This window comes from Ciona intestinalis, chromosome 3 (genome assembly GCF_000224145.3).
Source record: "Ciona intestinalis chromosome 3, KH, whole genome shotgun sequence".
Lineage (NCBI taxonomy): Eukaryota > Metazoa > Chordata > Ascidiacea > Phlebobranchia > Cionidae > Ciona > Ciona intestinalis.
Genome location: NC_020168.2, coordinates 3,141,478 through 3,162,796, shown reverse-complemented (window position 1 = coordinate 3,162,796; position 21,319 = coordinate 3,141,478). Strand labels below are relative to the sequence as shown.

The window sequence follows — 21,319 nt, the reverse complement described above, 5'->3', positions numbered from 1 at the left end:
TCTGTTTGACACAGGTAAGCAGTTATGGTTGTTTTGTAGATCAAGGTGAATTTAGCCATAGTGGTTAACATCCCTGCCTTTGACCCAGAGTTATGGGTGCACGGCTCATCGCTGCCACCATTGTGGGCTATGTGTCCTTGGGCAAGACTCTTAACAACAATTGCTGCAACCCAGTAGTCTCTCATAGGTTGTCTGATTTGTAAGCCATACAAATAAACAATCACATAGTTTCCTGATGCAGTTTTATTATAAGAAGAATTATTTTATAACCTGATATTTGATGTTGTAATTCTACTTCACGCTAAACTACACACTTTGAATGTTATCAACTATAACAGGTCAAGCAGCGAGAGAATTAAAACTTGGATGTTCTCTCGAATACCTTCTGAAACATTATTGTAAAGTGGAATCGGACAAAAAGTTCCAGAAAGCTGATTGGAGGGAAAGACCTTTATCCAAAGACATGCTTAAATATGCACAGGTGAAGGTTTATTGATAGAAACAAATATTTATTTGTATGGCTAAAAAATTGTTTGCATGGGCTTAAGTATAATACATTGTAGGTACATTTTGTTTGCCACTTTTTAAAATGAATGATATTTATAGAACCAAAAACAGCAAACTTTAAAAATTTAGCACTGTGGGGTAAGATTAGACACTGTTAGCTCATAATATCCCATATTTCCTGATATCGTTTTAAACACATAACAATGCTCTTTTAACGTCGCGGGCTACAGTGATATAATTCTGTAAATATTTTTTGTTTACTAAAAAAATCCAATTTTAATTTTCTTTTTCGTATAGAAAGACACTCATTACTTGTTATATATATACGACATGATGAAATTGGATCTTTTGGAAAAAGCTGGGGACGCCAAGTTAATGCGTAAAGTAATTGGTAATAGCCGTGATATCTGTTTATTGAAATATGAAAAACTCATCATTGATGACACCTCGCATCGTAAACTGCTGAGAAAAGGAGCGGGTAAAATAGAAGATTGGGAACCGCAGGAATTAGAAGCGCTAAGGTTGATATACATGTGGAGGGATAAGCTGGCAAGGCAGATGGATGAGAGTTGCGGATATGTATTGCCTAACAAGCTGCTGGTGCAAATAGCGAAGACAATGCCACAGACAGAACAGGATCTTCGACTACAAGGTGTTCGGCAACAATATGTGCAGACTATCCATCAACTTATTGTTGAAGCAGGAAATAAAGTGTTCAAGTCAGGTAAAAAAGTGAAGCAGTGACCCTAGAGATAAAACAAATGGTTTTAAAGGATATATAAGGAGCGATTTTGGTTATATACCACCATCTGTAACTGTTTTTTGGTTATATACCATCATCCAAAAATATTTTTTTGTTTATATATCACCATGCGTAACTATATATTATTAGTATACCACCATTCATAAGTAATATGGACGTCTATTGCATTTGGGGTGTTGTCTGTAAGCACCCGTACATCTGCGCGCCAGTAAACTCTGGTTACCCTATACCCTTTTATTATAGCGACAAGTTTTTTGTAAAACTGCCCTTTCAAAACACAATATGTTTTCATTTTAGAACCAAGCAGTGAACCTCTGCATGACAGCTCAAATTTGGGAACTACAAATGACAGCAAAGACCCTTCAACAAACAAAAACTTTGAAATCTACTTGATTATCCCTATTCTTGTTGCTTTTGCCATTTACTTTTTTTTTTAGTATAGAAACAAACTCTAACTCTGAAACATCTAGCATGGAAATATATAAGGAGAAAATGCAGGGTTTAGAAAATGAGTTTCCTTTTCAAAACAACTGATTGTGGAAAGTTGACGGGTATATATTTTTAATGATTATCATATTAATATCGTTTTATTCTTCCTTGTATTCTTAGCAGTAGGTTTATGCTTAGGTACAACTGTAGCGACCCGTTGTCTTATCATACCACGCAAGTTCTATGGTCACCAATGTTGACTTTGTTGTTTGATGTTGCCAGCCAACTTTTCCATTATCATGATATATTCGTTCAAACCGATATATTTTTAACGGGCGCTACTGCGACCATCAGGTACAAATTTATTATGACGCTTTGTTAAAAACGTTTCAAACCTGACGTTTACATGTTAAAACTTCAGTTTTTGATTTAAAGCAGAACTGCGAGTTTAGTATGTTATTTGTAACCTAGAGTAAGCAAGTACTACTTACTACTACTAACAAATTAGTTTTAGATTAGTTTAGTTAGCATATTTCTCTTAATTTACTAACACTTTTCTTAAACAGGATGGCTTACATAGGTTACCATACTTTTCTCTTCAATTGTAAAATTACTTTTAAAAAAATGCTGTGTATGCTATAATACAAACTAAATATTTACCTTAGGCTTAGTTGATCAAATATAAACAATGCTAAATGCTAACTATATTCTTTGTCTTTGCTTCACAAAATAGAACACTGGTAGCCTAACAGAGTTAGGTGTATCAATGAAGTGATTTGTGTGTTTATTTCAGTACTTGTAGTTAGAGACGTAATCAGACATAGGGACACTAGGACTGTTATACCTTATTATCATTTATCGTAATCGAAACATTAACTAAACATCATATTTAATATTAACTTCTAACATTACCTAATTACTACGTGATTGCGGTTTGTACAAATTCACGAAAACAAAACGTTTTTAAGCGACGACAAAGTTAACTAGTGTAAGTTTAAAAGTCAACGCATGGAACAGGAGTTGTACAAAGCGTATTTACACATACTCTTTACCAATTACTCAATCCTCATACATATAGGTTTTCATAGGTTATAATACATTTATAAATGCATTTTACCTACTGCTACACAGTAACCAATGGCGACTAAAAACCGCTTTGTAAGTTACTTCTGGTTTGTTTTTGATCTAGCTTAGTCGACTGTTGTAGTAAAAGGGTTAAATAATATTATGCAAGTTATTTCAACACGTGCATACTCATTAAAGCTTTAATCTCTTGTTACGATAAACGTAACTGTGTGAATATATTTGAGCGATGTTATGAATGTAGCTGATAACTTTAACAAACCATTGTCCTACCACAACAGTAGTAAAAACGTCGAGCCTGGAACATTTACCCTTCGCAAGAGGTGGTTCTTCTAGCTCTAAATGAGTCTTACAACTGTGCTGGGTTGCCCAATGCTAAAAATGTGAGCAACGTGAAACGCGCAAACACAAGTTGTTGTTTTATATGCAAAGAGACGAGTTTTTTGAATAAACAAATTCAATTGATTTTGTTTTAACGATTTGACCGAAAGAGATTAAAACCATCTCTATTTGACCCCTCAAGATTTTCTTCAGGGGAATCCCCAGTAATCTCTGTTATGTTTTCTTGTGTTTTGTTTCTTTGTTTGTGTTTCTGTTTATGGTATAAGCTTAACACCTAGCACCTTCTGTACGTAAACATGTGAGAAAGAATTGCTTCAATAAATAAAACTAAACAGAATTGTGTTACTGCTAAGCCCAGTTGTAGTTTTGAATGTAAAATCAAGTCTTATTGCGCGATATTAGAAAACGCAGTTGCCTTCTTTCAATATTGACTATGAATCTATGATAACGCATGTTAAATCGGTAGAGTTTGGTTTTAATTGTAAAACAACTCTTTTGGCATTTTTTACCAAACTGATGTTGCTACAATCTACTTTTTTCTAAATGTTGTTTAAAAATAAATTACAGCGCCTCTTTTTTCTCTGTTTTAATAAAACGATTTACGCAGTTGTGCAGTCCAGCAAGATCAAAACTATTGTTTATTAACATATACATCTCAATACATATAACCAAGTAAACCAACAGAGAACTGTTACTACAATTTCACCACAGTACTGAGTAGCTTGATGTCAGCAGCAGTTTAAGTTTATATTAATAAATATCTGCTTTATTGTATCCAAAACTGAAGGTATGCCTTTTGTTGTAAGGCATCTTCACTTTAACCAGGACAAAAGTTGCTTCACATGTTCTATGGATGATGGGTTTCGTGTCTACAATGTTGAACCTTTAGCGGAGAAATGTCGTATAGATGCAGACAAAGTTGGGAGCTGCTCCCAAGCTGTTATGTTTTACAGGAGCAACTTGGTTGCTGTTGTGGGGGGTGGATTGCGACCAAAGTTCCCACAGAATGTTGTTCGAATCTGGGACGACAAGTTTAAAAAGTTTGTGATCGAATATTGCTTCAACAGCAATGTCCTTAATGTTCATCTCTTCAGAGACAAACTGATTGTTGCACTATCACGCATGGTGTATGTTTTCAGTTTTCCAAATAAATCTGAAAAACTTGCTGAGATCGAAACGCGACCTAATCCTTTAGGACTCTGCCAGGTTAGCCCTGCATCTGACAAGCAACTGATGGCAATTCCAGGCCATAAGGTTGGAGGGTTACAGCTCATTGATGTAACTACTGTGGATAAGACAGGGTCCAGTTGCCCTATAACTATCAATGCTCATCAAACAGATGTGGCATGTATCGCATTGAACCACCAAGGTACTATAGTGGCCACTGCATCTGAAAAAGGGACTTTAATCAGATTATTTGACACAATGTCTCGGCAGAAGTTAGTTGAACTAAGGCGTGGTTCAGACCAGGCAGTCCTGCACTGCATAAACTTCAGCAAAGATTCCTCATATCTTTGTGCCTCAAGTGACAAGGGTACCGTCCACATATTTGCGTTAAAAGACACCGCCTTGAACCGAAGGTCCGCTTTTGCTAAAGCAGGGAAAGTAGGGCCTTTCCAGCAATACACAAACTCCCAGTGGAGCTTCAGTAACTTTACAGTGCCTGCTGAATGTGCGTGTATGTGTGCATTTGGGCGTGGTAACTCAGTCATTGCAATTTGCATTGATGGAACATACCATAAATATGTTTTTACTGCCGACGGCACATGCTCAAGACAAGCATATGATGTCTATTTAGAAATAGGTGATGAAGTTGACTTTTAAATTGTAAATTATTTTGGCGAATACATTCAAATACCCGTCAATACAAACACCTGTAATCAAGTATTTCCATTTAAAGAGTAACTGTAAATTGAAACCTGCTGTGATGTATTTGTAAAATATGGAACAAATGTGCAATAACAATTCTTACTTTTTGCCATTACTTCTATAGCCTCAGTAGTAGTATACTTGCTGCAAATTAAAGGAATTGTTTTAAATATTACTCAACTTTTTTTCGCTGACACATGCTTACAACTGCAGTGTGTCATCATGTATTGTATGTACATGTGTAGCATTCTATCTTTGCTTTTCTTTGATACTGTAGTATTACTGTTCGCATTTCTGTTGTTATTTGCTGGTGCTGACACGGAAAAAGAAATAAATCTGCAGTGTTATTAAGGTTTTCTATGGTATTTTTACCTATAGGCATCAGTGCTATAAGTGCTGTAACTTACATAATATATATACTTTAACAGTTGTCTACCATTACCAATATTTTACTTACAGTTATATAATAGTAATTATCAAAATCAACATATTTGTAATATTGTTTAAGAAATGCAAAGCAGACATCAGTACAGCACCCTTGTTTAAGAATTAAAAAAAAATGTCTGTATTTCTTTTTGGTTTAAATACCAAAACCATCTTTACTGATGTGAGAAGTTATTTTAACTAGTATATACTATTCCCAAAGTTGATTCCTATGTTCCTTATGCATGTTTATATTTGTGTAAAATCGTAGGGGTTCAAGTTAGGATCGGCCCCGAAAAAGTTACATTGGTTAGCTGTTGCCATAGTAATGGCCAGACTAAGAGAATGCTTGACTAAACTGCAGCAAAGTCTTCTTGATTCCGACTACATTCAAGTTGAAGTTCAAATAAAAGAAATCTCTCAACTTTGTAACCAAAGGTTTTCGAAGCAAGAACTAGGTTTGATGTTTTATTAGTTAACTTTTTTAAATTTTATTTTTAACATGTAACGGTAGTGCAGCAGCTAAATTTGACACCATTCTCACAATAAATAATGTACCAATGACATCATATATAAAAGAAATTTAACAGCATATAATAAAACTGGTTATTGCAGTGTTTGTATGAGAACTTTAGGCCATAGCCTGATTATTCCAACCAAGTTTGGCCTATCCCAATTTACTAAACATAGATTTATTTAAATTATTTTCTTAGTATTACTCAATGCCTTTTAATTTATAAAATTCAATATTAAATACTCTGATTAAGTTATACCGGTGATTCAGGAAGTTAAAATATGTTTGGTAAATTATCTGTTTTCAGGCTTGTACTGTTCTCTTCTGTTAAATAAAAGCTCTGGTATTCTGTTGGTGCTTAACAAGAATGTTTCACTAGCTGGGGTAAGGTGTTCTTATTTTTAACGTCCAGTTGATCTAATTTCCCAAACTCTCTCCAGTTAACTTGTCACAATCTGCAAAAAGGAGTATAAAACCACCATGCATGGTGAAGACATTTTTATAACAAAATTTGTTGTCTATTTTTAAACTTTTTCATTTCAAAATTTCTTGCTCTAATAACAGTTATCTTAAAATTAGTTTGACAAATGATTTTATAACTTAACTTTGTATTGTAGTTGAAACCTAGCCGAGATTTGGTGTTGACGTTTCTTGTGACATTTGTTCCGCGTGTGGGAAGCTACGTTCTTCAATACGTTGATGATTTGAGATCATCTTGTTTAAACGTGTTCCGCAGCGATGGTTATTCAAGGAATCGGGAAAAAGCTTTGCAGATTTTTAACAAGGTAAGGGTATTGTTTGTACTCTAGTTTTATGTAGTTTAATATTATTAAGTGATTCTGGTTTAAATATGCCCAATTCTTTTAGTTTACCTTTTAATGATTCCTAAGTGTTTTGTATAAGAACACTCACTTTCACAATACTTGTACTTAATGTTATTATTTCTTTTTCCTAGTTAATCGAAAACAGAAAAGTAGGCATTAATTTCGATGGTGATTATATAAGAGAATTGGTGAGCAACAATCTGTTTAAAGAACTTGCAAAATCAGCATCAAAAACCACATCTTCAGGTTAGCTTATTCTCGTGTTTTACCAAAGTACCCATGTTATAGCAACTGTCTTTCTCCAGCCACCCTAAGATAAAGTAAGATTTATTCATTCATTCAGTTGCCTGTCTTTGGAATTAGTGGCACTTAGCAAAGTGGTTGAACTGCTCAATTCTCATTGCAGAGTGCCGTAATGCTCCATGCTGCTAATACAGTGTGTTCTTGGGCAAGACATTTAACACTATTTTTTTAAGCCCAAATAGTGGTCATAAAGAAAATAAAACTTAGCCTATACATTCCTGTTAAATTGAAAACAAGCAGAAGGTGTATAAACCACCATGTATGAAAATGGAGCTCCCTTATTATAACTCTTGAGTTGTGCTCCCATACAAAAATAAATCAATTTTCATAACCATAACTAACTAACTTTCTATGCAGTATGTTGTCAAGTGTTTCAAGTCCTTGGTTCGCTGGCAAGATATTTCCCAGGTCACATGACAACTTGGTCTGAAAGATTGTATGAAATATTCTTAAGAAGAATAAAACTCGAGGTAACACTTCAAATTTACCTTTCTATATTAACTCAATTGTCTTTTCAAATAAAGGTGAAAGTATTACGAAGTATTAACAAAAATGTTCAATTTTTTTTTTTTTTTTTTTAAAAGTACTAGTAAAAATGTTCGTTTTTTTCACTTTTTTTTAGTATTGATAAAAAAGTTTATTTTTTCAAAAAAGTATTAATAAAAAGGTTCATTTTATTCTTTTATTAAAAAATATTAACAAAAATGTTAATTTTTTTCCCACCAGATGGAATCAACGAAAACAGCAGATTTAAAAATAATAGAAGGTTGTTTGCTTGGTTTGCATGGTTTAATGTTTACATTCACATCTGCACATGATGAAGAACCTGTTAGGTGCGCTGAGATTTATAAATATGCAAAAACCAGTATTATGCAACGTGAGAGTTTGACGAGATATGCAGTTCCGCTGGGTGAGTTGAATTTAACAGTCATGTAATTTAACTTTGTTTTATTTTCCTAGTGTTTGTATACGGCAGGTAGTTTTATTGTACTTTTAGAGTGACTTATATTTGTTACTCAAATTCAGGAGACAGTTTTAATGTTTTTTTAGAGTGACTTATATTTTAAAACTTTAAGTGTAGCGCTCTTAATAAATTTAACACAATTCCACATAATTTCAAAAACAATCAAAAATCGCAAGCAGAAGGAGAAGGTAAAAAAAGACTCTATGTGTTATGCACAAAAACACCTGTGCTCATGTCAAGTCATGGTAACATGCACTCAATGTTGTGCGCGATAGCATACTGGTGCTATATCAGTGGTCCTGATCCTGACATTTTATGTTAAAAATAAATTAGAATGTGACAAAAAGAAACAATTTGTTCTAGATACTTGGTGTAATGAAAAAAATTATATTTTTTTAGCTGCAATGAAAATATTCCGTGACCATTCGTCTCAATTTTCCAATCTGCTGATCGATGACTACTCAGCATTTTTCTCGGCAATTGAAGGTTGGTTTCACCACAAGAATTGGCAACTTAAGCACGCAGCACATATGGTCATTATCAGCTTCCTGAGACAAGTAAGTAATACCAATGGCAAAGTGGTTGCTCCAACCCAGTGGTCCCTAATAGGTCGTCCAAATTATCAGCCATATTTAAAAAAAATAAGTTGTCTAAATTATTAGCCATACAAAAATTAAAAATTAAAAAAATAATCACCCACAAAGTAATATACATGGTAACTGTTAGGCTGGTATGAGGCGTATAAAACATAACACTCATGTTTTAATAACTGTCCTTTTTCGGCCACACCAGGATAAAGTAAGTTACATTCATACAATAGCCTAATACTGACCCTATATTATACATTGTCTGGGGGTTAATGCATTAAACATACAGCTTCTTAATTCTACACATGTGTTAATAACTTTTAAGTGGGCACGTGGCGTATGATACAGACTTTTAGATTAAAGGGCAAGTTAAGGTAATGGTGTGGTAACCCGTAAGCACGGGGATAAATAATGGTGCGATAATATACGTGTCTGACTGCGATGCGGTTTCGCGGCAGTGGTCGTTTGAAAGACTTAAAGGGGCTTTCCGGGTGTTAGGTGTAATGGGCCAAACCTGGTCTAAATCCTAGGTCCTTGCAAGGACTTCAGCCATGAAGAATAAATAAATAATGGGGTAATGATTGAATACTGGCCTATATATCATAGCTATATCTCATCCTGTTGTGCGTAGCACAGAATCTTATCTATAGAGATTATAGAAATGCTTGTCTATATATAGGAACTTGGAAAGTATTAGTATGGTGTTTTGAAACTTGGAAAGTATTTGTATGGTGTTTTGGAACTTGGAAATGCAGTTCTCATGTTTTTAAATAGTTTAAATAAAATCTATCACAAATTAAATACAATAATTTTTATGAGAATATTGTGGTACAATCATATCATTTTATTCAAATATTTCATGTCAGGTGACAAGAAATATAAGTGATGGGGGAACCAACAACAACTCTTCCATTCATCTATTTAATGTAAGAATATCTGTTATACTTTGATTTTATAACTTCAAGTAAGTTTTAAGATTGTTGTCTTAAAGTTTTAAATTTTACCTTCTTTTTTTAGAAAAAAAATAATTGGAAAAATTACAAAAATTGCTAAATCATTTTTTGTTGCTTTTTTAGTTTTTTATGGATAAATTCCGAGCGATGTTAGATTCGAGTAGAACAAGCAATAAGTCCCTCTCGGTGGCGATAGAGGGTTATGGCTTGTTCGCTGGACCATGCAAACGGTTTCTTCCGAAATCAGAAGTCCGTTACATGTTCACTCAGATGATGAACCAATGCGAAAATATTTTTCTTTTGTAAGAATTATGGAAAATTTGGTTTTACATATTTTTTTTACTTATCAAACAAAAAGTATATATCAAACAAAATTACCACCTTTTTTAAATATTAAAATATCAAACAAAAGGTTTTATTATTACTTTTAACTAAAAATTAAAGAAACGTATTCATGTTTTTACCCAGATAAAATATACAAAGTAAATTTTAATATTACCCTATTAGCAACTGTCAGCATAAAATGTATGAAACTGAATATATTTGCAATGTAAAATTATAAATATGTGCAATGTTTAATTATAAAACATGCAGCCTATGTATATAACTTAGTTCATGACCAGCAAAAAAATAAATAGATTACACCTATGGTATAACCTATTAGGCCTAAAATAAAAAAGAGATTGCCCCGCTTATGACAATATGAATTTATAAATGTTGTTTTACAATACCAACTTTCAGTGAAAAAGTTGATTTTGACGACAATCGAACACACCAACTGCCCACATTTGTCCAGTCATTGGCCAGCATTACAAAACAAATTGAATCAAAAAATGAAAATGATAGTAAGTATTTCTCTAGTTAGAAACAAACTAAAAAATCAAATTTAACCACAGATTATGACAGAAACACATTTTTGCCTCAATATGTAGATTTGGTGTACAGTACAGTTAACATGCTATTTTTACCAGCTGCCATTCACCTGATAAAGAAAAACTGTTTTAAAGTCGAATTAGTGATGATAAATTGACAGAAGAGCTGTTTTAGAGTTACATTTGTCTAGCAGCAACAGTTATAAAAACAAAAATAGAAAAATCCCCCAAAATAATCACCCACAAAGTTACGTACTTGGTAACTCGTAAGCTGGCGAGAGTTGTATGAAACAAAACACTCGTGTTATAACGACTGTCGTTTTCCGGCCACGCGAGGATAAAGCAAGTTACATTCACATTCCAGTATTACTACATTAGATAAATTATGATAATACTTTCTTTTAGAAAATCCTATTGGCTTACCTGAGTCTTACCGAACATCATTACAGAGGTTAAGTGTCCTCTTGATTGAACGTTACCCAAAACTACACAGGAAATATTCATTCTTGTGTCACAATGCACTTATTTCAGTGGCAGCTGCATTTCTGGAAAAACAAGAAATTTTAAAAACACTTTTGGAATCCATTGGTGAGAATTAGTTTCAGGTTTAAAATGCTTTATTTTAATGGGTAATAAGCTTCTGTAATTTTTGGCTTTATCTATTCAATGTTACTTTGTTACCCACCTTTAGCAAAGGCACAAGGCTTAGAAAATATATTAATTATCGAAGTTACATATAAGTAACTTGTGAGCAGGCACGAGGGGTGTGAAACAGAACACTAGTGGTATAACAACTGTCGCTGCCCACCCTGCAAAGTTAAAAAAGTTACATTCATTCAAGTATACATGAATGTTACTTGCTTTTTCTTTGCGTTGCGATGCTATAGAATAACAGTTGTTATAACACAATATTTTGTTTCATGCACCTCATGTTAGCTTACAAGGTACCAACTTTATGGGTACTTGATTTTTGTCTGTTTCTTTTATTGCATGACTGACAAATTAGACAACCAATTAGTGATATAGTAGAGTGGGGGAAAATGATACTTTTTCATTCTATTTTTCTCCTATTTGCTAGTAAACAAATAACATTTAAAGAATTATACAATCGTATTCTCATGCCTTTCACAGACCGTTGTTAATTGTATAAACACGATCAGGATGTTTGGATATTATGTGCTAAAGCTCTTTCATCTTCCCCCACCCTACTATATAATATATCCACAGTGTACCAGGGTTTGGTAAGATGCTGCGCGTACAATGTGGTGGTCGGTACTGGAAGGGATAGCTACGTTGATTTAACTGACCAAGTAGTGGGCGAGGACGACTTGAATGATATTTTACTCGACCCAAGAACCATTACTTATCGGGATTATATTCCGTTGTGGTTGGCTCTGCTAGGAGAAAGCGAGAAAAAAGAGGTGAATTAATGGTTTTTATTAATGAGTCTTATTTTGACTTTTTTAAATCACTGAAGATAAAAACGTTATTTTATTTTTTTTTTAAATTGTTATTTTATTTTTTAAACCAAAACGTTTGAGATGAAAGTAATATCTTACATATGAGCTTTATGTTGAGATATACCATAGAGTTAGTGTTTTATGCACTTAAGCTGGTATGATTTTATTATATTGTCATTTGAAGCCTTTTTATCCTATTTGTTTGTTATTTTATATTGGATGTGTTTTTTCCCTAATTTGTGCTCTGATTGATTTAATTTTTTCTTTGGGTTTTAAAAGTTCACTATTGGACAGTCATTTTTAAATAAAGAATCATTCAAGTCTGTTAAAAAATACTACAACCATTTAACTACTGAGAATCACTATACAGTATGTGGTCAAATCATTTTAAAAGCTTATTTCCCCCTAAGGTGCCATATGCTGTTAATGATATTTTGATGTGCGGTCATCGAAAAGTCTGCCATGAGATGTATACGGCTGCTTTTGTGAAAGCAATCGTTGCAATTGTGGATAAACTGAACCTGGAGACAAGCGCAGAAGTAAAGGAATTTTTTTGTTATAAAACTTTACGGCGATGATATTAAACATTTTTGAGGATTTTAAATTACATTATCAACCAGTTAGTATCAAAGGCAATTTTGTTTTTAAAACAGTGTATCTATTTAAAACTATTTACATATCTAAATGTTAAAAATTGTAGAATTAAGATGCCGCACACTTATTTCATATTAAATTCACGATGTTCGAAAAAAATGCGAAGGTCTCCATTTGCACAAAATCTTTCATAACTGCTTATATTACTACAGAACAAAGAAGTTATAGAAAATCCAGGCTTAACTGACAAACTTAAAGCAATGAACGTAACTGACTTCAAAATCTTTGTAAATCTTGTTGATATATGTTGGGAGTTGTTGCCAAAAGCTGTCAACCATAGAAGGTCATATTTTCTTGCTCACTTGCCAGATCTTATCTGTTTTATGGTGGAGAAATCAGAAAAGTAAGTTGCTTCTATAAATTATTTGTAAGAGTGAGAATTGATAACTAGATGGTTCCAGCATCAAAGCTTGATGCTGCTACCAGATTTTTTATATCTTTAGACAAACATGCAGTATTTCTATATATATTGCCTATGGCAAATTTGAACAAAACTAACTTTAAACTTGAGCTTTAAGTTAGATAAATCCCCAAAACCACTAACATATGTAAGCCATAAAAATGTCCTCGGTTTGAAGTTGACGGCAATACTATCTTTGGGCAAGACACTCAACGAACATTGCTCCAACCCAGCGGTCACTAATACCCTTTTTGCATGGTAAAAAAGTTAATGCGAATAGCGATCCGCATTAACTCGTTATATGATAACTCGCTTACCGCATTATTTTGCATGGTCATTGGTTTATGCGCGTATCAGCATTTGAGTAAGCTTATTTTAGCGCAATATTATTAAATCTAGTTTATAAAATAAGTTTTAATACTTTATGGTGCTATTACCAACGAAAACCTATAAAATTAATACCCGAAAAAGATTAGGCTCTTAAAAGTAAAACTGTACTTTCACCTTACTTTTCTTTACTCGCATAATGTGAGTAACAACCAACCTCCTACAGCAGATGACACGCTTATGACGTTATGCGTGTTAACTTTGTTTTTGCGAGTAAATATGCGAGTACTTACACGCATAAAAGTGACCATGCAAAAAGGGTGTAATAGGTTGACCAAATTGTAAGCTATATCAAATAAAAATAATACACAAAGTTGAAAAGTGTAAGATTTTTGCAGATTTCTCGTAAAAAATCTTTCCAGGTATCCATTAGTAAGTGGATTCTACAAGTTAATTTCTACGTTGATGATACTTTCTATCAAGTTGTTGTACTTCGAAGATGAGCATGAGGTGGCAGAGGAATCAATGGAGCATGATGGTATACGATGGTCACATGACAACCAACAAAATAATGTGAAATGCATCGTACAGAAATATGCAACGCAAGTAAGACATTAGTTTGTGTGTTATGTTAGAAATAATGTGTGCTTTGATGATTTATTTGGGTAAATTTGACACAGGCTTGTTTGGGACAGTTAGCAGATAATATTTCAGTAAAGTATTTTTTGAATATAGTAGGGTGAGGGAAGATGGGACACCTTTCTATTTTCTCGACCCATTTGGTACTAAACTAAAAACATTCAAAAAATATAAAACAGTATCACGAATTTCATAGATCGTTGTTAATTATTTAAAACACTCAGGATATTATGTGCTAAGGTGTTCCCGTCTTACCCCGCCCTATTATATGTAGTATACATAGGCTGAATATTTGTGCCCTATGACTTAGTGGTTAGGTGCTCGCATTGTAACCAAAGAACACTGAGTTGGAATCCTGATGGTTTTCCATTGTGGGCGTGACGTATGTGTGGTTGGGCAAGCCATTTATCATACTGTGTTCAACCCAGTGGTGACTAATGGGTTGTCCAAATTATAAGCCATATAAAAGCAAAAATCTACACAAAATTGAAAAGTGTGGTAACTCGTTAGCACACGAGGACAAAAAATACATTGTTTAACCCAGTGGCCACTAATGGGTTGTTTAAACTCATAGGTTGCTGCACGATGTAAGCAATATAAAGATGAACTACTGACTGCATGCTTGTACTTCTTATTAAGCTTACCTAATGATGTTTGCAAAGATATTCTACCACAGCTTATACCTGCTGTTCAGGTAAGAAAGGGATTAAAGAAATTTAGCTTAAGTCTATCAAACAAACTACAAATTACTTAAGCAGAAATTAAAGTATTTTAATATTTTAATGCATATTATTAAGTCGATCATTCTTTATTTAATTGTTATAATTGAGTTTTAACAAGATACAAAGAATGTTAAAAAAATATATAAATACTGTTTAATATGAAATAAATTCCATGACTTTACAGAGAGCTTGCCAGCTTGGTCTAAGTTACTCTCCGTTATCAGAAGCTCTCATGTCAGCTTTGCTAAGATGGAGATCAATATTTATTTCTAACAGAAAATGTTATCTAGATATAGTTGGATGTTTGCAACCGTACTTTAATCTCAGTGAAGGTATGTTATGAATAAATAAATCAACTTGCTTTATCCTTGCATTGTCGAAAAAACGACGTAAATTATAACAAGGGTGTTCTGTTTCATACACTTTGTGTCAGCTTATGACTATGAGTGACCACCATATGTAACTTTGTGGCTTTTGTTCTGTATTGCTGGCAATTTAAAAGTCCCATGACCACTGGGTTTAAGCAATTGCTAAGAAGTGTCTTGGTTAAGGAAGCATACGCCCACAGCCATAGCAGTGACAAGTCTTGAACCCATTACCTCTGGGTTAGAGGCGCGCTAACCACTTTGCCACAATGCCTTTTTTTTATGTATTCCCTTTATGCTTGCTACCAAAAACCCTTGAATATTTTATTATTTTTTAAAGCTTTTTTAATTTTTTTTTAATGGTTTATTTTGTGTATGGCACACAGAGACGACAAACAGCACTCAAAACACTTTAAAGTTGAAACCAAAATCAAGATCTTTTGCACAAAAGCTCATGTCATTAAAGGAACTAGATGAACCAGCAAGAAAAAAGGTTGGGCTCGACACTTGATAAGATAATAATATTATAGTTTTACTTCTCTCTGTGATGAAGGTAACAAAGATTTTAAAATACAACTAAAGGTCCTGCTGAGAGGCGTTATGCTATGTATAAAATGAACTTTTAAAATTAAAACTTTGTTCTTTTTATATCAAAAACCAACGTATTAAAACACCAATTTTAATGTACCAGTGTTGTGTACATCTAATAGTACTTATAATAGCGCCATTTTTAATACTGAACAAATACAATGTTAATGCTGTATAATTGCATAAAGCAAAATAAATCATCAAGTTAAACCTTTGCAATTTTTTATAGCATGCATTAATCTATTTAAAATTAAAACTTTTTTATGCAATAAATTTTAAATTATAACTTTTCCATGCAATAAACCTTAGGCAAGAAATCAAGTCATTCGTTTCTTGGGAAGCATGGGGTGTAGTGATGATCATGGAGATTTGAATGAAGATGCAGGTCTTGCTGTTGCTCCATGGGATGAGGATGTCAACATCCAATATCCCATCCCATTCCGTGATCTGAAACCATGTATAAGACTTGGTGAGATAAAATTTAGAGGAGTTTATGATAAAGGGATGTTTGGTATTTAGACTTGCTTAGGTAATTACTTTATGAAAATGGCGTTTTTTCTTTTGTTGTATGGGTGAGATCCTATATCATGACATGCAATGGGATCTGAGATATGGGCGGATCTAGCCTTTAACCCGACACCCACAGTTCTACATTTCATTTAGGGACCACTTTGTTCAAGCATTGTTTATTTAGTGTATTGGCCAAACACGTTTGTCTATCAGTCGAGAATCAAACCTTTGGTTACAATGCAAGCGCCTAACTCCACGGCGATACCAATACAGATCGACCACATCGGCATATGTCTTTGGAATAGACACGTGATGAACATTGCTTCAATCCCGCCGTTACCGATGGGTTGTACAAATTATAAGCCATATCAAAGCAAAAATCATACACAAAGTCAAAAAGTGTGGTAACTCAAACAGGATAAAAAAATGGTGCGAAAAGTCTGTGTCCGACTGCGATGCGGTGTGGTGGCACTGGCCGCATGAAAGACGTAAATGGGCTTACTGGGTGTTGGAGTAATTTTCCGAATCTGGCTTAAATTCCAGGTCTTTGACAAGGGCTTCTCCCACAAAGAATCAAAAGCGCCTAACCACTAAGCCATTATTGTATCTAACTTGTGAACTGTATATAAAAAACTGACAGTGCTACTATAAGTTGTATTTTCAATCCCAACCATTTTTACTTACAGATAAATTCCTTCCCCGTATTATGGAGTTAGCTACTCAGGGTGGGGAACGGAAAGCAAAAATATCAGCATGCGAGCTTCTGCATTCAATCACCATTTATATCATTGGTAGAAACGCTCAAATCAGTAATGTGGAACGAAGCACTCACTCTATGGCGTCCTTGTATAAAAAACTTGTCCCTGTCTTACTGCAGCTTGCATGTGATGTAGACCAGGTAACCAAGTTTTGACCAAGTTTTTTGTTATTATTTCAAAATATGATTATTGGTAAGAATATTTTTTAAATCAAATGATGTTTATGATTTAAAAGCCACTTCTTTTATTTTATGTCGGAAAAAAAATTAACCTTTAAATAAATGATTGTTGATGAAAATATATTTTTTAAATCAAATGTTGTTAACGGTTTAAAAGCCACTTCTTTTGTTTGACATTTTCTTCAACAATTTGTTCCCATACCCTTTTTTTATTGGGTGCTGTTTTTATAGGTAATTGAATCTTTATTATCGTAATTATCTTGTCTAAACTGTGTAAGACTCATCAACAGTGAGCTTTGAACCAAGTATCCTCTGCTTTAATTCTTAAGCTCTAACCACTGTGGTAAAATTTCAAATATATTATTATTATTATAGGTTTGCAAACAGTTATTTGATCCACTAATCAAACAAATGATTCACTGGTTCACCAACAACAAGAAATTTGAAAGCAAAGACACAGCAATTTTGTTGAACTCTATAATGGTGAGTTAGGAGTTCGGCTCTGTAGCATAGTTGGTTAGCTCCCCTGCCTCTAACCCAGAGGTAATGGATTCAAGGCTTGTCGCTGCTACCAATGTGGGGGTATGTGTCTTTGGGCTCAACCAATGCCCATTCAAAATAATCACCCACAAAAAAATCCCCTTCAAAATGATCACCCGCAAAGTAACATACTTGGTAACTTATAAGCTGGCACAAGGTGTAGGATTTCAAGCCATGCGGGGATAAATAAGAAGTTACAAGTTACAGAGAGTATTTCATTTTGACCCTTGGCAGTATATGGTTTGCATTCTTCATTTAACATATACACAGAACATCTTTAATGAATCTCCTGTTTTAATTATATTTCCCCTCCAATGTCATACTTATATTGTGAAAAATAATTATAAAATACATAGACAAAAAATAACAACAAGAATATTTTATATCCTTGTTAATCAATTTTTAAAATATTTTACAAACAATTCCATGAACAAAGGAAGGGCTTGTGGATGAAGAAAACGCAACACTTCGCGAACTTTGTGCTGATTCTGTTCGGGAGTTTCTTGTTTGGTCAATCAAACAAAATCCGAGCGCCGAAAAGCAAGTTCGGAATAACGCAAAGTCCCTTTTCAAGCGTCTGCACAGCTTAGCTCTTCACCCAACCCCAATGAAACGATTGGGAGCTGCATTGGCATTCAATCATATTTATCGTGTTTTTAGGTAGGTTGTCTTTCTTCTTGTAATTAACAAGTAAGTTGTTTAGCCATAGAAATATCTTAAGGCCGAAACTGGGCAACAACAGTCGTTATGACACAGGTGTTCAAAACACACCTTGTGTCTGCTTAAGAGTTTTCCCACATATACATATATATATATATATATATATATATATATATGTTTGTAATTATTTGAAGATGGTGAATTTTTAATGTAAGGCTAACAACTAAGACAACTCTTATAGAAAAACTAGCTGAACCAGTTGCCGTTAAGTGTCTTGCCCAAAGACACACATGCCCACAATAGTAACAGGGCCAAGCCCTAAACTTTTAGCCAGTACACCCGTGTTATACAATAATTCCATTGGTTTGCAGAGAGCAGAACACATTGGTTGATGAATTTATTTTCGAAACGCTCGTGACGTTTATAAACAGCTTATCGTTGTCACATGTTGATGAAATGTTCATCGGGACTCAAAAAGTTTGTAAGCAGGTGATTGAAATATTTACTGCGAAATTTGCATGTCAAAAGTATTTATTTCCTTTTGTTTGTTTTAATAATATGATCTTCACTACCAATATTTTAAACGAAAAAAAAAGTTGTTTCATGTTATTTACTGAGAAATTGTTGTGTATTGGGTGTTTGACTTTTTCTTAGTGGTATGTATGGTTATGTCTACAGTTCCTTCCCAATTTTTACCAAATCTTATTTTATAGTTTTTGTCTTCACCAATCAAGGCGTGCTAAAACATTAGGTAAATTGTAAACCTTTGAAAAATCCATTAAATTCGTTTGTTTCTTTGGCAAAGACACTTAATGAAAAATGTTCCAAACCAGTGGTCAATAATGGGTTGTAGCTCACTGGATGTCTGGGTAATGGGCTAACTCTGCCCTAAATCTCAATTCCCATGGCGTGCCTTGTTGTAAAACCTCACCCATTTAGAATAGAATGGATGACCAACTTTAGGGGTTTCAAAGCACCTTATTTAAGACATCCCTTTAACTACATAGCATGTAAATTTAAAATTTAACGCACAGGCATTAGAACACATAGAACGCATCATTTCAGTCAAATCATCCATGTTATGCAAACCGTCCGATATCAGAAGAACTCCAAGATGTTTTACAAACACCACGTCCATCACACTTAGTTGGATCGTTGAATGGTTGTTTGACCAATGCGGGAGACCACAGACTGGTAATGTTATTATATTTTTGCCTGGGCCTTGGCACAGTTGGTTATTGCGCAAGACACCTAACAATAATTACTCCAACCTAGCGGTTACTATTGGGTTATTAAAATTAGCCATACATAAAAAAATTTGCCTAAAAATTATCACCCACAATGTTACATTCATGGTAACTCGTAAGCGGGCATGAGGTGTATGAAACAGAACACCTGTGTTATAATGACTGTTGCTGCCTCGCCACGCGAAGGTAAATAAGTTACATTTAATTAAATTTGTGATACTGTGCAAGAGCTTGCATGACTAATGACTCTTTATATGATGGTTTTTAGTTCAGTTGCAGAAATATGGTTTGAGAAATATTAGAGTTTTTTTTTGTAAACTTGGAGCAGTTTCAAATCAATTTTATTAGCCTAAGTAAGAGGTTATAAAGACAATTCCCCCAAACCAGCATTTCATAAAAAATTCATTCAAACCAGAGGCTCTGGTCACCACTTCCTTTTTTCGTGTTTATATTACCGCCTTTTTACCTTTTACTTTCAAATTGTCTGCAAAAAACTTTAACACAGCAAAAAAAGTTGTATTTTATATATAAAATTTCATAACAAAATTGACCATTACCCATAAATTTAAATTTCATTCCTTACAGAGTGTCGACACATGTGCATGCATTTATTCCATGAGTTTATTAAGTTGCTGCCAACTGAGGAAAGATCGGCAACTTCCTGGGTGAAACGTAAACTCACTAAATATGGGGCTGGGAATCTGGTAAAAAGGTATGGATGTGTGAATATAACTTATTTATCTTATTTATTCGTTGTTGGGAAAGACCTTTAACGGCAATTGCTTCAACCCAGTGGTCACTAATGGGTTGTCCAAATTATTAGCCATACATAAAAACTAATAAAAAAATCTGACAAAATAATAACCCACAAAGTAACATACGTGACAACTTGTAAGCTGGCGCAGGGTGTATAAACACCCGTGTTGTAATGACTGTCGTTTACCTTCAATTTTTCCCTTCAGATTTGAATGGGGTTTGGTAAACATGCAGCCAGTTTTAAACAAAGAAAAATTGACAATTAAAATTCTTTGTGGTTGGTTTGATCATGTTATTGCTGCAATTGAAGTTTATTCTTGGCTTTTCCAACAAAAGATTCTTTCTCCTTCTATAGTGTGGAGTGGTGGTAAGTGATGATAATTATTTTTTTTATAATTTGGATTTGACTATATTGTTTGAATGTAAATATGTGTGGTTTCTCAAGTACAGTATTCTGCTATTTTTTCGGTATTTTCAGAATTTGTTAATTACAGTATTCTGTTATTTTTTCAGTATTTTTAAAATTTGTTAAATAAAGTATTCTGTTATTTTTTCAGTATTTTCAGAATTTGTTAAATACAGTATTCTGTTATTTTTTCGGTATTTTTTGGGACTATTACAATTTGTTTATTCTTACATGGTAGACAGCTTGCAGTTGTAAATCTGGTGTTTTGTTGGGCATGAATTAATTACACCTCATGTGCCTGCTTGTATATTTTCTAGTCTGAAATTTTGTAAAATAAATAAATTGCTTTTTGATGTTGTTTTACACAAAATACTATGAGAAAGCTCATTGTAAAAATTGAGGTAGCATTTTGCTTTAAATTAGTAATATGTTATAGGTTTAATTAATTTTTGCAATACTCCTAAGCCTAATATTTAATTTTATATTTTTTGTACCTTACAAAGAGGCAAACACATCATGTTTGTTCAAATATCTTACATACTTCATGGTGAATATATCTGCAAAAAGTGCTGAACAATTGACTTCATTTTCTGCTGATTCAAAAGGTAACATATAGTAGATGGGGGAAGATGGGACACTACTAGCAAATTTTTTTTCGTGTTTTAAACTGTGGGA

At 33.7% G+C, this 21,319-nt stretch overlaps 3 protein-coding genes across 5 annotated transcripts in view; all 3 read left to right on the top strand.

Annotated features, from left to right (window-relative positions):
• LOC100186075 (exosome component 10) overlaps nucleotides 1-2,470 on the top strand; it is a 7,985-nt gene extending 5,515 nt beyond the window's left edge. For 2 of the 3 annotated variants that reach the window (XM_018811241.2, XM_002122065.5), the window contains one exon: nucleotides 1,568-2,470. In XM_018811241.2, the coding sequence (XP_018666786.1) occupies nucleotides 1,568-1,707 (140 nt within the window). In that variant the 3' untranslated portion in view covers nucleotides 1,708-2,470. Of the gene's footprint in view, nucleotides 1-338; nucleotides 482-804; nucleotides 1,232-1,567 lie in introns of all 3 variants that reach the window. The other variant, XM_018811240.2, reaches the window with a different exon arrangement.
• Nucleotides 2,471-3,360: 890 nt separating this feature from the next.
• Nucleotides 3,361-5,681, top strand: LOC100181401 (WD repeat domain phosphoinositide-interacting protein 4). The gene has a single exon (XM_026833911.1). The coding sequence runs from the start codon at nucleotides 3,914-3,916 to the stop codon at nucleotides 4,946-4,948; it is 1,035 nt and encodes a 344-aa protein (XP_026689712.1). The 5' UTR covers nucleotides 3,361-3,913; the 3' UTR covers nucleotides 4,949-5,681.
• Nucleotides 5,682-5,693: 12 nt separating this feature from the next.
• Nucleotides 5,694-21,319, top strand: part of LOC108951125 (DNA-dependent protein kinase catalytic subunit-like) — a 20,261-nt gene continuing 4,635 nt past the window's right edge. Inside the window, exons 1-27 of the mRNA XM_018817877.1 lie at nucleotides 5,694-5,874; nucleotides 6,238-6,314; nucleotides 6,548-6,715; nucleotides 6,886-7,000; nucleotides 7,415-7,527; nucleotides 7,784-7,967; nucleotides 8,421-8,578; nucleotides 9,475-9,534; nucleotides 9,685-9,863; nucleotides 10,303-10,406; nucleotides 10,839-11,021; nucleotides 11,661-11,854; nucleotides 12,304-12,432; nucleotides 12,700-12,890; nucleotides 13,697-13,880; nucleotides 14,488-14,607; nucleotides 14,820-14,967; nucleotides 15,387-15,493; nucleotides 15,898-16,057; nucleotides 16,785-16,996; nucleotides 17,411-17,518; nucleotides 18,012-18,235; nucleotides 18,607-18,724; nucleotides 19,270-19,429; nucleotides 20,068-20,194; nucleotides 20,445-20,605; nucleotides 21,148-21,249. Coding sequence (XP_018673422.1) covers nucleotides 5,745-5,874; nucleotides 6,238-6,314; nucleotides 6,548-6,715; nucleotides 6,886-7,000; nucleotides 7,415-7,527; nucleotides 7,784-7,967; nucleotides 8,421-8,578; nucleotides 9,475-9,534; nucleotides 9,685-9,863; nucleotides 10,303-10,406; nucleotides 10,839-11,021; nucleotides 11,661-11,854; nucleotides 12,304-12,432; nucleotides 12,700-12,890; nucleotides 13,697-13,880; nucleotides 14,488-14,607; nucleotides 14,820-14,967; nucleotides 15,387-15,493; nucleotides 15,898-16,057; nucleotides 16,785-16,996; nucleotides 17,411-17,518; nucleotides 18,012-18,235; nucleotides 18,607-18,724; nucleotides 19,270-19,429; nucleotides 20,068-20,194; nucleotides 20,445-20,605; nucleotides 21,148-21,249 — 3,916 coding nt within the window. The 5' untranslated portion in view covers nucleotides 5,694-5,744. The remainder of the gene's footprint in view (nucleotides 5,875-6,237; nucleotides 6,315-6,547; nucleotides 6,716-6,885; nucleotides 7,001-7,414; nucleotides 7,528-7,783; nucleotides 7,968-8,420; nucleotides 8,579-9,474; nucleotides 9,535-9,684; nucleotides 9,864-10,302; nucleotides 10,407-10,838; nucleotides 11,022-11,660; nucleotides 11,855-12,303; nucleotides 12,433-12,699; nucleotides 12,891-13,696; nucleotides 13,881-14,487; nucleotides 14,608-14,819; nucleotides 14,968-15,386; nucleotides 15,494-15,897; nucleotides 16,058-16,784; nucleotides 16,997-17,410; nucleotides 17,519-18,011; nucleotides 18,236-18,606; nucleotides 18,725-19,269; nucleotides 19,430-20,067; nucleotides 20,195-20,444; nucleotides 20,606-21,147; nucleotides 21,250-21,319) is intronic.

Coding starts and splice junctions, on each gene's coding strand:
- LOC100181401 (XM_026833911.1), top strand. CDS start 3,914: ATGCCTTTTGTTGTAAGGCATCTTCACTTTAACCAGGACAAAAGTTGC.